Raw genomic sequence first — 18,044 nt, 5'->3', positions numbered from 1 at the left:
ATTAAAAAAAAAATGTGAATCACATTTTTATTTGGTGTTCACCCGAAGGCATTGCACGTACCCAGTTTGGGAATACCTGCTCTACAACATCAGTAGAGTACGACCCTACCTCACACGGGAAGCGGTCCTAAGAGCTGAAGCAGTTGATGCACTCTGTGTTCCCAGAGGATGTCTGTGACTACCCTGACCCCTACCATGCACAGGTCAGACACAGAGGTTAAAGGTCAAATGTGTATTTGAAGCAAATGTCTTTGCTATGGGTTCTGCTCTTGACTTGGGTTGATATTCACACTAGGTTTATTTTTTAAATTTATTTATTTTTTTACCTTTATTTAACTAGGCAAGTCAGTTAAGAACAAATTCTTATTTTCAATGACGGCCTAGGAACAGTGGGTTAACTGCCTGTTCAGGGGCAGAACGACAGATTTGTATCTTGTCAGCTCGGGGATTTGAGCTTGCAACCTTTTGGTTACTAGTCCAACGCTCTAACCACTAGGCTACCCTGCCGCCCCAGGGGTTATCAGTATTGATTCCCTTTATTTTACTATTTAAATGTTATTCTACATTATAGAATTTTGTTGCTGATTTTCTAAAAGTGCTGTTGTGTTCTGAGTATAAACACTCTTCTTCATGGCCTATGTGTGAAGGTGGTGCAGGTGACTATGGAGGACCTTCAGGGAATTGATTCCTCTAGACTGAAGAGGTCACTTACATAGCGACAGCATCAGCAATGGGTAAATAAGTTAAAGGCCTTGGTTTGTTTATTTAAGACCTTTAAAGTTGTTACCACAAGCAGTGTTATTAAATCATTTTAACCCCCCCCCCTCTTAAGACCTCCTGTTATTATTCATCCCTCATATTCAGACATCCATCCATGTACTGTGTGCTTTTGCTTCTGATTCGAACAAAGTCTAAATAAACTGGGATATCAATAGGAAGTGCTGTGGTTTTTGAGCAAACATTTACATGTTATAAATTGATCCAACTAAATATGAAGGTCAAACAGAGTGGGATTTCATCCATCCTGTGAGTGAGAACGATGTTAGTAGAGGACAACACTGAACTGGATAAATATGTGTTCAGTTACAGCTTGATGTCATGTTGGGGCCTCCATGCCTTCTAGTAGTATTCATTCCTCTGACAGCTGTATGTCGTCCAAACTGCAAAAGAAAGGACTATATGTCACACAGAGAACATACTACTGTTTAAACACTACTAGCCACACAGCATTACATAGGCATTACTACTTTATTATTGGATAGCAACTCCCAGAGTTTTACATTTACCACGAGAGCAGTCTGCTTTGGTGACATAGTAGTAATGTCCAGAAGTTGTAGAGCTTCTTTTTTCTTTTTTTAAACACACATACACTTGATGCCTGATAACATGTCCGATATTGGACTCATTACAGGCAAAGCCAGGGGTTTCCCTCTATGTCTATGGAATGTAGATGTGTATCACCTGGATAAGCCCTAATGTGCCACGGTGCAACTTCAGCTGTACCGTCCATGAGGAGGATGAGGGGAAAGGGGATTGGTTTAGAGGAAAGTCTTACTGAAGGCAATAAGCAGTCCAAGGCTACAGCCATGGTAGAGATAGAAGATGGGAAAAGTGGAGCACTATTGGGAAACGTGATTAATAAAACAACACAAAACGACTAATAATACAATCTTATTCTCCATCTTTATTTTAAAGTATAACACATCAGCAAAAACAAGTAAAAGTAGAAAAATGTTTCAGCAAAATGTGAGCATAATTTGTGCATTTTTATCCTTTGGTTTCACAATGCAGGCTAATCGTGCACCTCATTTCCCCTCTCTCAGACCACTCCTGGTATCGGCATAGTTGACGGACCTGAAATTAGAGAAGGCAGACGTCATCATTTACCAAAAATTCCCAAGGCATCAGACAGTATACAGAGCAGTATTGTCAAAACGTATACTCGTACTTTTGGAATCCCAGGCCTCGTGCCTTGTCTGTGGCCACGCCTCCTCGTCGGCCCATCTGACAGTGAAACACCAGCTCAGGGGCATCCAGGGGGGTTTTGGGCACCCCATATTTTGCCTGGAACTAAGCAGGGTCCAGCGCTAGGGCACTAGGGCACTCTCCACTGTAGCAACTAGGAGAGGAGACACAGGAAGTTTACAATACGGCTCAATTTACAATAAAATAAATATACCAAAATAGCTGGCTCAGTGACAACAATAAATCAATCCTGTTTAGAAACTTTTGGGCTGAATTATACCCATGTGAATTGGGGTTCATTATTTTTCCAAAGGTTTGGACTCCGGACAAGCAAATCCCAATTGGAGCTGAGAGTGTAACTCAACTCAAGGACCTCGACTGAAGCTCACCTGGAATATGGATTGATCCTGGAATGTGTCCTCTGTCTACCTCCTCTTTGGTCCGTACATCAACCTTCTGGGCAGTTGTTCTTGGCCAGAAGGGCCTTGAGGTCAGAGTAGGAGATATCCTTATCTGTGGAGAAGTCCACTCTACCACAGAGAACCTGCAGAGTTCTGTCTGTCTATCCAGGTCTGTGCCCAAACAATTTGAGTTTCTACTTTTAAAAATCCACCTTTCCAGAAACAAGTCTCTCACCATTGCCACTTGCTACAGACCACCTTCTGCCCCCAGCTGTGCCATGGACACCATATGTGAACTGATTGCCCCCCATCTATCTTCAGAGCTCGTGATGATCACTGCCTTATTGCTTGTGTCCGTAATGGGTCTGCGGTCAAACGACCACCTGTCATCACTGTCAAACGCTCCCAAACACTTCACCGAGCAGACCTTTCTAACCGACCTGGCCCGGGTATCCTGGAAGGATATTGACCTCATTACGTCAGTAGAAGATGCCTGGTTATTCTTTATAAGTGCTTTCCTCACAATCTTAAATAAGCATGCCTCATTCAAAAAATTTGAACCAGGAACAGATATAGCCCGTGATTCACTCCAGACCTGACTGCCCTTGACCAGCACAAACACATCCTGTGGCGTACTGCATTAGCATCGAATAGCCCCCGCGATATGCAACTTTTCAGGGAAGTTAGGAACCAATATACACAGGTAGTTAGGAAAGCAAAGGCTAGCTTTTTCAAACAGAAATTTGCATCCTGTAGCACAAACTCCAAAAAGTTATGGGACACTGTAAAGTCCATGGAGAATAAGAGCACCTCCTTCCAGCTGCCCACTGCACTGAGGCTAGAAAACACTGTCATCACCGATAAATCCACAATAATTGAGAATTTCAAGAAGCATTTTTCTACGGCTGGCTATGCTTTTCAACTGGCCACCCCTACCCTGTCAACAGCCCTGCACCCCCCATTTCTCCTTCACCTAAATCCAGATAGCTGATGTTCTGAAAAAGCTGCAAAATCTGGACCCCTACAAATCAGCCGGGCTAGACAATCTGGACCCTTTCTTCCTAAAATTATCAGCCAAATGTTTTGCAACCCCTATTACTAGCCTGTTCAACCTCTCTTTCGTATTGTCTGAGATCCCCAAAGATTGGAAAGCTGCCACGGTCATCCTCCTCTTCAAAGGGGGAGACACTCTAGACCCAAACTACTACAGATCTATATCTATCCTACCCTGCCTTTCTAAGGTCTTCGAAAGCCAAGTTAACAAACAGATCACCGACCATTTTGAATCACACCGTACCTTCTCCGCTATGCAATCTGGTTTCCGAGCTGGTCATGGGTGCACCTCAGCCACGTTCAAGGTCCTAAACGATATCATAACTGCCATTGATAAGAGAGAATACTGTATTCATCGACTTGGCCAAGGCCTTTGAGTCTGTCAATCACCACATTCTTATCGGCAGACCCAACAGCCTTGGTTTCTCAAATGACTGCCTCGCCTGGTTCACCAACTACTTCTCAGACAGAGTCCAGTGTGTCAAATCGGAGGACCTGTTGTCAGGACCTCTGGCAGTCTCTATGGGGGTGCCACAGGGTTCCATTCTCGGGCCGAATCTTTTCTCTGAATACATTAATGATGTCGCTCTTGCTGCTGGTGATTCTCTGATCCACCTCTACGCAGATGACACCATTCTGTATACATCTGGCCCTTCTTTGGACACTGTGTTAACTACCCTCCAGATGAGCTTCAATGCCATACAATTCTCCTTCCGTAGCCTCCAACTGCTCTTAAATGCAAGTAAAACTAAATGCATGCTCTTCAACTAATCGCTGCCTGCTCCTGCCCGCCCATCCAGCATCACTACTCTGGATGGTTCTGACTTAAGTATTTGTAATTGTCCACATATTCTAGGTGTCTGGTTAGACTGTAAACTCTCCTTCCAGACTCACATTAAGCATCTCCAATCCAAAATTACATCTAGAATCGGCTTCCTGTTTTGCAACGAAGCATCCTTCACTCATGCTGCCAAACACCCTCGGAAAACTGACTATCCTGCCGGTCCTTGACTTCAGCGATGTCATTTACAAAATAGCCTCCAACACTCTACTAGGCAAATTGGATGCAGTCTATCACAGTCCCATTCCGTTTTGACACTAAAGCCCCATATACTACCCACCACTGCGACCTGTATGCTCTCGTTGGCTGGCCCTCGCTTCGTATTTGTCACCAAACCCTCTGGCTCCAGGTCATCTATACGTCTTTGCTAGTTAAAGCTCCGCCTTTATCTCAGCTCACTGGTCACCATAGCAGCACGCGCTCCAGCAGGTATATTTCACTGGTCACTCCCAAAGCCAATTCCTCCTTTTGGCTGCCTTTCCTTCCAGTTCTCTGCTGCAATGACTGGAACGAATTACACATTTAAAAAATAAAATAATTCACTGAAGCTGGAGACTCAGATCTCCCTCGCTAACTTTAAGCACCAACTGTCAGAGCAGCTCACAGATCACTGCACATATCCCATCTGTAAATAGCCCATTTAACTACCTCATCCCATACCGTTATTATTATTTTTTGCTCCTTTGCACCCCAGTATCTCTACTTGCACATTCATCTTCTGCACATCTATCACTCCAATGTTCATTTGCTAAATTTTAATTACTTCTCCACTATGGCCTGTTTATTGCCTTACCTCCCTTATCTTACCTCATTTGCACACACTGTACATAGACGTATTTTCTATTGTGTTATTGACTGTATGTTTGTTTGTTCCATGTGTAACTCTGTGTTGTTGTTTGTGTCGCACTGCTTTGCTTTATCTTGGCCAGGTCACGGTTGTAAATGAGAACTCGTTCTCAACTAGCCTACCTGGTTAATAAAGGTGAAATAAAAAAATAAAAAAATAAACCTGGTGTTACACTGACAAAATCACTGATTGACATTTGATCCAATGTACTGTCGTATTATGGCTCACAGAGACAGATGATCAAGCGGCGCTGCGAACTGCACAAAGAAGGTAAATGCAGAATACAGTCGTAGAATACGCACTTACCTGAGTTTGCCATCTTGTTTATCGGTGCCCATTTGAATGGAATCTTCTCATGTAGTACTGTATTTCCTCATTCGTTCCATGTTGATTGTTTGAGTGGTAATCATTGGACGACATTCTTAAAAACGAGGCACTTCAGCCAGTATTGAAGCTTTAGCCAATCAGACGGATCTTCAACAGCACATCATACTCAAGTTTTAAAATAAAAGTTGCATTACTGTAATAGGAACTTATATTACTTCCAACAATATTAATTTAGTTTTATCAAACTACTTTGTCCCTTCTGTTAAAAACAATCACTCACACAAACTCAGCCAAAATTATGAAAACACTTTTATTAGAAAAACAATTGCTTTTGTTATTCATCATGAGTATTCAGTTAGTTTTATTTATTCTACACATAACCATGTCATAACTGCCCTTCTTGATCCTTCTGTACACAAGTTAATTTGCCAGCAAACAACCTGCAGTCTCTTTAGTCACAACACCTCTTAGGATTTTGTTAGGGTTTTTAGTTCACAAAAGTCCAAAGTTCTTTAATTCCTATATTCATAAGTGCAGAATTCTGAACAACCTGAGCACAGTGCTGGTGAGTCACTGGTGAGGGAAGCCATTTTGGCTCTGTCCCATCCCAGTTGCTTTACTCCTACATTCTCTCTAGGGGTCGCCTGTACTACTGAATCACTGTACCGTCTGTAATCCCAAAACTGGATCACAGCGTTCCCTCCTTGCTGTAGGAGGGGTTCCCCAACCCCTTTGCTGAGTTTTCCCCTGTTTTACATGTCTGTCGCCTCCAGAGGACCAGGGTGACCAGGAAAAGGAGCAGAAGAAATCCCAGCCCCACTCCGATAACCCCCGCCCTTAGGGCCAGGTTGGTGGCCTCAGGGGGGTCGTAGTGTAGGCAGGAGAGCTTCGAGGGGGCGCTGGCCCCCGCCATGTTCACCGCCTCCACACACACCTTGACTCCTGCCTCTAGTTCCCCCAGCACCCCGCTCCGAGAATCACTCCCGAACTGGAGAGTTTCTCCTCTTCGATCTTCGATCACGACCCGGTACCCAGATACCACAGAGGCTGGGGCGCACCACCGTATCTCTGCCCCCCCATTAGCGCCTGGTACTAGCTTCTGGAGGTGTGGAGCATGAGGGGGCTCGCCTGCCCCACTTAGACCAGGGCAGAGGCATCCGGTCTGGGCAGAGAGCTGGGAGCAGGGGAGCTGGTTGTCCTGGCAGGGATGGTAGTCACAGGGCTTGGACTGCATTGGAACTAGAGTAGAAGCTGATGAGGATTTTCTGTGGTTAGGAGGGAAATGGGAAGCATCCTCTTCAGTGTAGTCATCTTCGTTGTAGTCAAAGCCCATGCCGGTAACATATTGGATCTTGGGGTATGTAACTGGCGGGGAGGTGGGAACGGCGTGTGTGAGAATGGGGCGGGTGTTGATGAGGCGGGTGGGAAGCAGGTCAGGGGTCAGTAATTGTAGAAGGAGCATTGCAGCCAAGTTCCAGCAGAATGACATCATCTCTGTGGAACAGAAATGGAAAGATTATAACCACAAGTCGGAATTACCTCCCACATTATGACCATGTGAACCCATACAGGAGGAGGCACAGGATACAACAGACAGAAAGATATGAATGATAATGTACTGTAGGACAACGGTTCACAGAGAGATAATGTACTGTAGGACAACGGGTTCACAGAGAGATAATGTACTGTAGGACAACCGGTTCACAGAGAGATAATGTACTGCACAACCAGTTCACAGAGAAATGTACTGTAGGACAACCAGTTCACAGAGAGATAATGTACTGTAGGACAACCAGTTCACAGAGAGATAATGTACTGTAGGACAACCAGTTCACAGAGAGATAATGTACTGTAGGACAACCAGTTCACAGAGAGATAATGTACTGTAGGACAACCAGTTCACAGAGAGATAATGTACTGTAGGACAAACAGTTCACAGAGAGTACTGTAGGACAACCAGTTCACAGAGAGATCATGTACTGTCAGACAACCGGTTCACAGAGAGATAATGTGCTGTATTACAACGGGTTCACAGAGAGATAATGTACCGTAGGACAACCGATTCACAGTGAGATAATGGACAACTGGTTCACAGAGAAAATAAACTAACAAGCCTGATTCTCAAGGAGTTAAAAAAAGGACAACCAGTTCAAGATGAGATCATTTAGTCACTATTGTACATAAAGCAGAGTGGAGTGGAGGCTGCTGAGGGGAGGACGGCTCATAATAATGGCTGCAATGGAACGAATGCAGGGGCATCAAACCATGTGTTTGATGTACTTGATACCATTCCACTTATTCCGCTCCAGCCATTACCACGAGCCCATCCTCCCCAATTAATGTGCCACTAACCTCTGTGGTAGATAAGCATCCTGGGGTTCTATTGGAGTTCCAAATGTATGTAGGTGAAGGGTCACTTGTTAGGGCTTTAATAATGAACATTCATTGGCTCAGATGAGTAACCATTAAAAACACAACAAAGGGAGGATGGAGTGTCCACCAGCTAGTGCTCTCTTCTCAGTTGGCAGTGTGCCAGACAAATCTGTGGGAACCCGAGCTGAACTCTCAACACATGCTAGTCCTCTATTTAGCTTCCACATACTTTCATCCACAGAATAACACAGCAACATTCTAAATTATTCAAGTTGTTGTATGGCTTAATCTGAGTTGATGTTGACTAGGTTAATCAATCATTTATAATCTTTTTAGGTGGTTGTGAAAATGCAAGAAACATGAGTACAGTCATGCTCTTAAACATCACTATAGCAACCAAGTGAAAGAAAACTATAACATATCAATGCGAGTAGTTCATCTTTTACTTTACCTGAATTGTAGAATAGTAGGATATCTAATGTCTCTTCCCGCAATCCCTCTTCACTCTTCTTTGTTATTTTCTTAACTCTCACATTCTCTCTCTCTCTCTCCCTCTCTCTTTCTCCAAACCAGCGTCTTCTTTTATTCTCACCAAACTTCACCCTCCTTTTTAACACCCCCTCATTTCTAAACTCTGTGCTTCTCGCCCCCCCCCCCCCCCACTCTCTTTCTCTCAATTCAATTCTCTCTATCTCACTCTCTCACTCCAGGTCTCCTTGGCTTTTTCCGTTAGGGGGGAGGGTGTACTGTTCGTATGTGTCCCTCCTTGCATACTAATTTACTCATCAGTAGCAGTAGGCAAGCTTGAGCTGGCTTGTTTGTGTGTGTCAGTGTGTTTTTCTATGAGGTATATAGTATGTTGGCTGTTCATGACATAATTGCATGAGAAAGTGCCCATGTATTTTTGTGTGTAATGTATGTGCATAGAACACGAGTTTGGGATCAGATCCTTTTAAAGCATGTGACTCACATACTCACATTCCAGTGTGTGCAGGAGTGTGTCAGCGTGTGTGAGGGTGAATGCTTGAGTGTGTGAGGGAGGGAGGGAATGTTTGAGCATGCATGTGTATTGTTACAATCTCCATGGTTTGCATTGTTGCAGACCTGAAGGATAGGGGTTGGGCTCCAGTCCTTATAAGGAGTGTTGGCAAGACTGGACAAGCTGGGACATGACAGAAGTACCAGCATCTGACTGATAAAAAGAGCGAACCAGGAAATCAGAATCAGAGCAGGAATCACTTAGCTTCCTCTTTGTACCATGCTACACCCCAAATACTACTGCTACCCAACACCTCACTGATACCCCCATACCCTGAGTTGTTATCGACTACTACAATCCACAACATGACGCCTCATCTTGACTATAAGATGTGGTCACCTGATACTACCCCCAACATGTCAACTTAAACCTAAAATATTATGAGTTGTAACTTTATTGGTGGGTGTTATGCAAGGACTTGTCTATACTTATCTGAAGTTCAAGTGAATCATTTATGTATGAAGAAACAATGTATGTATCATGGAGTGAGACTATAGGTATACACCATGTATTCGGAAAGTATTCATACCCCTTGACTTTTTCTACATTTTGTAATGTTACAGCCTTATTCTAAAGTGTATTTAAAAAAATATATATTCTCATCAATCTAGACACAATAGCCCATAATGACAAAGAAAAACATGTTTTTAGACATTTCTGCAAATGTATATATAAAGAAAAAAGCAAAAATAAATTTACCTAAGTATTCAGACCCTTTACTCAGTACTTTGTTGAAGCACTTTTGGCAGCGATTACAGCCTCATGTCTTCTTGGGTATGACACTACAACTTTGGCACACCTGTATTTGGCAGTGGTGTAAAATACTAAAGGAAAAATACTTTAAAGTACTACTTAAGTCGTTTTTGGGGGTATCTGTACTTTAATTTACTATTTATATTTTCGCCTACTTTTACTTTTACTTCACTATGTACTTTTTACTCCACTATGTACTATTTACTCCAAACATTTCCCCTGGCACCCAAAAGTATTAGTTACAATTTGAATGCTTAGCAGTAAAGGAAAAAGGTCTAATTCACACACTTCTCAAGAGAACGTCCCTGGTCTTCCCTACTGCCTCACTCAACATAAATGCTTCCTTTGTAAAGTATTTCTGAGTGTTGGAGTGTGGCCCTGGCTGTCAAAAAAACGAATACAAAAATGGAATTGTACCGTCTGGTTTGCTAAATACAAGGAATTTGATGTATAGCATTTACTTTTACTTTGTACTTTTATTCAAGTATGACAATTTAGTACTTTTTCCACCACTGTACTAAAGTCCATTTAAAATCTGACATTTAAAAACAACTTTTACTCAAGTAGTATTTTACTGGGTTACTTTCACTTTGACTTGAGTCATTTCATATTAAGGTATGCCATTTGAATACTTGTTCCACCTCTGTATTTGGGGAGTTTCTCACATTATTTTCTGTAGATACTCTCAAGTTCTGTCAGGCTGGATGGGGAAAGTTGCTGCACCCCTATTTTCAGGTCTCTCCAGAGCCAATCAAGGACATTCAGAGACTTGTCCCAAAGCCACTCCTGCGTTGTCTTGGCTGTGTGCTTAGGGTCATTGTCCTGTTGGAAGGTGAACCTTCGCCCCCAGTCTGAGGTCCTGAGCGCTCTGGAGCAGGTTTTTATCAAGGTTCTCTCTGTACTTTGCTCCGTTCATCTTTCCCTCAATCCCGACTAGTCTCCCAGTCCCTGCCCCTGAAAAACATCCCCACAACATGATGCTGACACCACCATGCTTCATCGTAGGGATGGTGCCAGGTTTCCTCCAGACGTGACGCTTGGCATTCAGGCCAAAGAGTTCCATCTTGGTTTCATCAGACTAGAGAATCTTGTTTCTCATGGTCTGAGAGTCCTTCTCGTGGCTTTTGGCGAACTCCAACGGTGCTGTCATGTGCCTTTTACTGAGGAGTGGCTTCCATCTGGCCTACCATAAAGGCCTTATTGGTGGAGTGCTGCAGAGATGGTTGTCCTTCTGGAAGGTTCTCCCATCTCTACAGAGGAACTCTTGAGCTCTGTCAGTGGGACCAACTGGTTCTTGTTCATCTCCCTGACCAGTGGCGATTTTAGCATGTAAATCTTGGTGGGGGAAACAATTTTTTTTTGGGGGATGCATACCAGCAAAGCCACTACACAACACAACACAAACAAATACATGAATTGCACTATAACGGTGACAAACGGTGCCCACAAACCTACATAACATTGTCCCTACAGCAGTGTCCCAACAGCAGAGTCCCAACACCTTACCACTGCTACACCTGGCTATCAGTGGAGCCTTGTCTGGCAGCAAAACAGTTCATTCAGCCTCATTTACTGCCTTTAACAAAGACATAGATGATATGGCTGACTTGCTTAAACAAATGTGGTTTCTACTGACAATTGAGATGTACAAACTATGACATAAGGGGACGACAAGCAGATAAGAGTTCATCTGTAATTTTGATTAAGACATTAATGCGCAAACTTGGACGGACATAGTCAATAAAACTATTTGTTCAGCACTTTTGAAATGTACAGCAACAGAATTCAGAACACGTGCCATTCTTACAGTGTTCACCCTGTACATCAAGTCAGAACCATATGATAAATAAAGAGGGCATATAAGCAGACAATGAAAGGTCTTACAATATTCGATGATTACATTTCTCTAAAACAGGTTATAGGCTACATGTGCACCAGCAAATTCAGAACAATACACGAAATTAAGAGGGAAAAATAGACCAAATTATTAGGGTGAGGCACATGGGCTTACTACACAACATACACTTAGTATTACTAGTATTACTTTCTTAGCTACAGTATTACTTTCTTAGCTACAGTATACATATCTCCCAGGCATATTGCATCATTTATGCAGCAGCATACAATACATTTTTTGACTCACCTTGTTGTGCTGTGCTCACTTGAACAGGAAGGTGGTGCGGCAGTCCTATGTGGGCAAATTTTGTCATCAAACTTTGTCATCAAAGTCTGGCATTCTCTGGATTTATGGCGCTTTCAAGAGAAATGGGAAATAAAAAAAAACAAGGTTGAATCATGATAACATCAATGATCTTCAGGTTGTAGCTTGAGAAAGAGGCCCATGTTGCCAACTTACAATTCTGAGTTGGATGACCATTCAAAAATTATTTTCCCAGTCGGATCTAGTTTTGTCCCGAGTTCCCAGTTGTTTTGAACTCACTGAAGTCAGATTTCCCAGTTCCAAGTTAACAGTTGTTTTGAACGCGGCAGAAATTATGCTGGATTGACAGCATGGCTAATGTTGAATGTTTATCATTTTAAACTTGGAAAAGAGACCCTTAAACTCAGACTTGGGACCACACAGCCACTGTATACTCTGTATACATTCCACTGTATACCAGGCTAGTGATTGCTTTGCATGTCACGACTTCCACCAAAGGTGGCTCCTCTCCCTGTTCGGGCAGCGCTCGGTGGTCGTCGTCACCGGTCTACTAGCTGCCACCGATCCTTTTTTTCTTTTCTGTTGGTTTTGTCTTGATTGTTGTCACCTGTTGAAGCCCGCAGCAGAACATGGAGTCAGCAGGAGCAGCTGAGCCCCCCCTCCCATCCATGGAAGAGCGGGTCCTCCATCACACAGCCGTCCTACACTGGATTGGGACGTTGATGGATAAAAATGATGGAGAGAATGGAGAGATGGGAGAGGAGCGGCCTCCCTACTCCTCTTCAGCCTGCACTACCAACTTCTCCGGCGGCGTCTGAACCCAGCGCTCTTCGACTTGCGCTCCCGATAGAGTATGATGGAACGGCTGCCAGGTTCAAGGGGTTCTTGCTACAACTAGAGCTTTACCTGGCTACCGTTTGCCCGACTCCCTCGGGAGAGGAGAGTGTGAGCGTCCTCGTTTCCTGCCTGACGGGCAGAGCCCTGGAGTGGGCCAATGCGATCTGTGACGGTCCAGAGTCAGCGAGGGACCATTACCCTGAGTTCACCCGCCGTGTCCGGGCTGTGATCAACCACCCACCGGAGGGTCGAGCGGCGGGTGAATGGCTGTTCCACCTTAGGCAGGAGACGAGGAGCACGCAGGACTTCGCGCTGGACCCTGGCCACTGGAGCGGGGTGGAATGACAGGGCCCTGGGAGGACGTCCGCAGGGAGCTAGCTTGTCGTGACGCCACCCTTACACTAGACGAACTAATCGACATGTCAATCCGTCTGGACAACCTGCTAGCTGCTCGCGGGCGTCCAGAGCGAGTTCTGTTTGTTCCACCCCCCAGCACTCCAGCTCCAACACCCATGGAGTTAGGGGATGCTGCATCTAGGGCGACCGGAGGACCGGTGCTGGAGGAGCTCGTCTGGGAGTCGAGAGGGCAGCCAGAGTATGCTCAGACACCCCAGGTGAGTTAGCACCAGACTCACCCAGAGCTCCCTGTTGGTCATATGTTTGTACTAATCTCTTTTCCTGAGTTTTGACCCTCTTCCCAGCAAAAGGCGCTAGTCGATTCAGGTGCAGCTGGGAGTTTTATGGACCACGGGTTCGCTCATATGTTAGGGATTCTGTTGGTGCAGATAGGCCAACCCTTGCCCGTGCACTCCCTAGATAGTCGACCTTTAGGGTCAGGGCTGGTCAGGGAGGCCACGGTTCCACTGAACATGGTAACGCAGGGGGGTCATAAGGAGCGGATTAGTCTCTTCCTCATTAATTCTCCTGCATTTCCAGTGGTGCTGGGGATTCCCTGGTTGGCTATTCACAATCCCAAGATTTCATGGAAACAGAGGGCTCTTAAGGGGTGGTCAGAGGAGTGTTCAGGTAGGTGTATAGGAGTTTCCATCGGTGCAACAACGGTTGAGAGTCCAGAACAGAGAGTCCACTGTGCACATTCCCTCAGAATATGCCGATTTGGCTGTCGCTTTCTGTAAAAAGAGGGTGACCCAATTACCACCTCATCAACGAGGGGATTGTGCAATAAACCTCCAGGTAAACGCAGCACTTCCCAGGAGTCACGTGTATCCCCTGTCACAGGAGGAGGCGGTGGCTATGGAGACATATGTCACTGAATCTCTGGGAAAGGGGTACATTCGGCCCTCCACGTCACCCGTCTCCTCAAGTTTCTTTTTGTGAAGAAGAAGGAGGGAGGTCTGCGTCCGTGTATTGATTATAGAGGTCTAAATTCCATCACAGTGGGGTTTAGTTACCCGCTACCTCTCATCGCTGCAGTGGTGGAATCATGTCACGGAGCATGCTTTTTCACAAAACTATATCTCAGGAGTGTGTATAACTTGGTGCGTATCCTGGAGGGAGATGAGTGGAAGACAGCGTTTAGTACCACATCTGGCCATTATGGGTACCTCGTCATGCTGTATGGGTTGAAGAATGCTCCAGCCGTCTTTCAATCCTTTGTAGATGAGATTCTCAGGGACCTGCACGGGCAGATGGTGGTGGTTTACATGGATGACATTCTTATTTATTCCGCCACACGCACCGCGCATGTGTCTCTGGTGTGCAGGGTACTTGGGCGACTGTTGGAGCATGCATGACCTGTACGTCAAGGCTGAGAAATGTGTGTTCTCTAAACAAGCCGTCTCTTTCCTGGCGTATCGCATTTCCACATCTGGGGTGGTGATGGAGTGTGACCGCGTTGCAGCCATGCGTAATTGGCCGACTCCAACCACAGTAAAGGAGTTGCAGCGGTTCTTAGGGTTTTCCAATTACTACCGGATGTTTATCAGGTGTTTTGGCCATGTTGACCATGTTTATCCTGTGTTTTGGCCAGGTGGTTGCTCCCATTACCTCACTGCTGAATGGGGGACCGGTGCGGTGGTCAGCGGAGGCGAGCAGCGCTTTTAGTCGTCTGAAGGCGCTGTTTACCAATGCTCCCGTATTAGCTCATCAGGACCCCTCTTTGGCATTCGTGGTGGAGGTGGACGCGTCCGAGGCTGGGGTTGGAGCCGTGCGATTCTTCGTCCCTGCGCTTTTTTTTCCAGAGGAAGCTCAGTCCGGCGGAGTGAAACTATGACGTGACGTGGAGGACCGGGAGTTCCTGGCTGTGGTAAAAGCTCTGAAGGCGTGGAGACATTGGCTTGAGGGGGCTAAACACCCTTTGGACTGACCACCGTAATCTGGAGTACATCCGGGCAGCGAGGAGACTAGTACGTATGTAGGACATGTAGGACATCAAAAGTCGTGCTATAAATTTACAGACAACACAAAGATTCCTTGATGTCCTTCCAGATTCCCTCTGTCTACCCAATGACACCAGAGGACAAAAATCAGTTAACCACCTAACTGAGGAACTCAATTTAACCTTGCGCAATACCCTAGATGCAGTTGCACCCCTAAAAACTAAAAACATTTCTCATAAGAAACTAGCTCCCTGGTACACAGAAAATACCCGAGCTCTGAAGCAAGCTTCCAGAAAATTGGAACGGAAATGGCGCCACACCAAACTGGAAGTCTTCCGTCTAGCTTGGAAAGACAGTACCGTGCAGTACTGAAGAGCCCTTACTGCTGCTCGATCATCCTATTTTTCTAACTTAATTGAGGAAAATAAGAACAATCCGAAATTCCTTTTTGATACTGTCGCAAAGCTAACTAAAAAGCAGCATTCCCCAAGAGAGGATGACATTCACTTTAGCAGTGATAAATTCATGAACTTCTTTGAGGAAAAAATTATGATTATTAGAAAGCAAATTACAGACTCCTCTTTAAATCTGCGTATTCCTTCAAAGCTCAGTTGTCCTGAGTCTGCACAACTCTGCCTGGACCTAGGATCAAGAGAGATGCTCAAGTGTTTTAGTATTATATCTCTTGACACAATGATGAAAATAATCATGGCCTCTAAACCTTCAAGCTGCATACTGGACCCTATTCCAACTAAACTACTGAAAGAGCTGCTTCCTGTGCTTGGTCCTCCTATGTTGAACATAATAAATGGCTCTCTATCCACCGGATGTGTACCAAACTCACTAAAAGTGGCAGTAATAAAGCCTCTCTTGAAAAAGCCAAACCTTGACCCAGAAAATATAAAAAACTATCGGCCTATATCGAATCTTCCATTCCTCTCAAAAATCTTAGAAAAGGCTGTTGCACAGCAACTCACTGCCTTCCTGAAGACAAACAATGTATACGAAATGCTTCTGTCTGGTTTTAGACCCCATCATAGCACTGAGACGGCACTTGTGAAGGTGGTAAATGACATTTTAATGGCATCGGACCGAGGCTCTGCATCTGTCCTCGTGCTCCTAGACCTTAGTGCTACTTTTGATACCATCGATCACCACATTCTTTTGGAGAGATTGGAAACCCAAATTGGTCTACACGGACAAGTTCTGGCCTGGTTTAGATCTTATCTGTCGGAAAGATATCAGTTTGTCTCTGTGAATGGTTTGTCCTCTGACAAATCAACTGTAAATTTCGGTGTTCCTCAAGGTTCCATTTTAGGACGACTATTGTTTTCACTATATATTTTACCTCTTGGGGATGTTATTCGAAAACATAATGTTAACTTTCACTGCTATGCGGATGACACACAGCTGTACATTTCAATGAAACATGGTGAAGCCCCAAAATTGCCCTTGCTAGAAGCATGTGTTTCAGACATAAGGAAGTGGATGGCTGCAAACTTTCTACTTTTAAACTCGGACAAAACAGAGATGCTTGTTCTAGGTCCCATGAAACAAATAGATCTTCTGTTGAATCTGACAATTAATCTTAATGGTTGTACAGTCGTCTCAAATAAAACTGTGAAGGACCTCAGCGTTACTCTGGACCCTGATCTCTCTTTTGAAGAACATATCAAGACCATTTCAAGGACAGCTTTTTTCCATCTACGTAACATTGCAAAAATCAGAAACTTTCTGTCCAAAAATGATGCAGAAAAATTAATCCATGCTTTTGTCACTTCTAGGTTAGACTACTGCAATGCTCTACTTTCCGGCTACCCGGATAAAGCACTAAATAAACTTCAGTTAGTGCTAAATACGGCTGCTAGAATCCTGACTAGAACCAAAAAATGTGATCATATTACTCCAGTGCTAGCCTCCCTACACTGGCTTCCTGTCAAAGCAAGGGCTGAATTCAAGGTTTTACTTCTAACCTACAAAGCATTACATGGGCTTGCTCCTACCTATCTCTCTGATTTGGTCCTGCCGTACATACCTACATGTACGCTACGGTCACAAGACGCAGGCCTCCTAATTGTCCTTAGAATTTCTAAGCAAACAGCTGGAGGCAGGGCTTTCTCCTATAGAGCTCCATTTTTATGGAACGGTCTGCCTACCCATGTCAGAGACGCAAACTCGGTCTCAACCTTTAAGTCTTTACTGAAGACTCATCTCTTCAGTGGGTCATATGATTGAGTGTAGTCTGGCCCAGGAGTGGGAAGGTGAACGGAAAGGCACTGGAGCAACGAACCACCCTTGCTGTCTCTGCCTGGCCGGTTCCCCTCTTTCCACTGGGATTCTCTGCCTCTAACCCAATTACAGGGGCTGAGTCACTGGCTTACTGGGGCTCTCTCATGCCGTCCCTGAAGGGGGTGCGTCACCTGAGTGGGTTGATTCACTGATGTGGTCATCCTGTCTGGGTTGGCACCCCCCCTTGGGTTGTGCCATGGCGGAGATCTTTGCGGGCTATACTCAGCTTTGTCTCAGGATGGTAAGTTGGTGGTTGAAGATATCCCTCTAGTGGTGTGGGGGCTGTGCTTTGGCAAAGTGGATGGTGTTATATCCTTCCTGTTTGGCCCTGTCCGGGGGTGTCCTCGGGTGGGGCCACAGTGTCTCCTGACCCCTCCTGTCTCAGCCTCCAGTATTTATGCTGCAGTAGTTTATGTGTCGGGGGGCTGGGGTCAGTTTGTTATATCTGGAGTACTTCTCCTGTCCAATTTGGTGTCCTGTGTGAATCTAAGTGTGCGTTCTCTAATTCTCTCCTTCTCTCTCTCGGAGGACCTGAGCCCTAGGACCATGCCCCAGGACTACCTGACATGATGACTCCTTGCTGTCCCCAGTCCACCTGGCCGTGCTGCTGCTCCAGTTTCAACTGTTCTACCTTATTATTATTCGATCATGCTGGTCATTTATGAACATTTGAACATCTTGGCCATGTTCTGTTATAATCTCCACCCGGCACAGCCGGAAGAGGACTGGCCACCCCACATAGCCTGGTTCCTCTCTAGGTTTCTTCCTAGGTTTTGGCCTTTCTAGGGAGTTTTTCCTAACCACCGTGCTTCTACACCT

General features: G+C 45.0%; 1 protein-coding gene and 1 pseudogene across 1 annotated transcript; both read right to left on the bottom strand.

The window, feature by feature from the left end:
* Positions 1–1,129: 1,129 nt before the first annotated feature.
* Positions 1,130–5,426, bottom strand: LOC135544957 (thiosulfate:glutathione sulfurtransferase-like; annotated as a pseudogene).
* Positions 5,427–5,725: 299 nt separating this feature from the next.
* LOC135545166 (leucine-rich repeat neuronal protein 4-like) lies at positions 5,726–8,427 on the bottom strand. Its single transcript, XM_064972799.1, has 2 exons — positions 8,259–8,427; positions 5,726–6,928 (listed from the first exon to the last, which is right to left on the bottom strand). The coding sequence occupies exon 2, from the start codon at positions 6,924–6,926 to the stop codon at positions 6,123–6,125; it is 804 nt and encodes a 267-aa protein (XP_064828871.1). The 5' UTR covers positions 6,927–6,928; positions 8,259–8,427; the 3' UTR covers positions 5,726–6,122.
* Positions 8,428–18,044: the final 9,617 nt, after the last annotated feature.

Source organism: Oncorhynchus masou, chromosome 9 (genome assembly GCF_036934945.1).
Source record: "Oncorhynchus masou masou isolate Uvic2021 chromosome 9, UVic_Omas_1.1, whole genome shotgun sequence".
NCBI classification, from domain to species: domain Eukaryota; kingdom Metazoa; phylum Chordata; class Actinopteri; order Salmoniformes; family Salmonidae; genus Oncorhynchus; species Oncorhynchus masou.
Note: the sequence above shows the minus strand (reverse complement) of the source record. Positions and strands in the feature narration are given on the sequence as shown.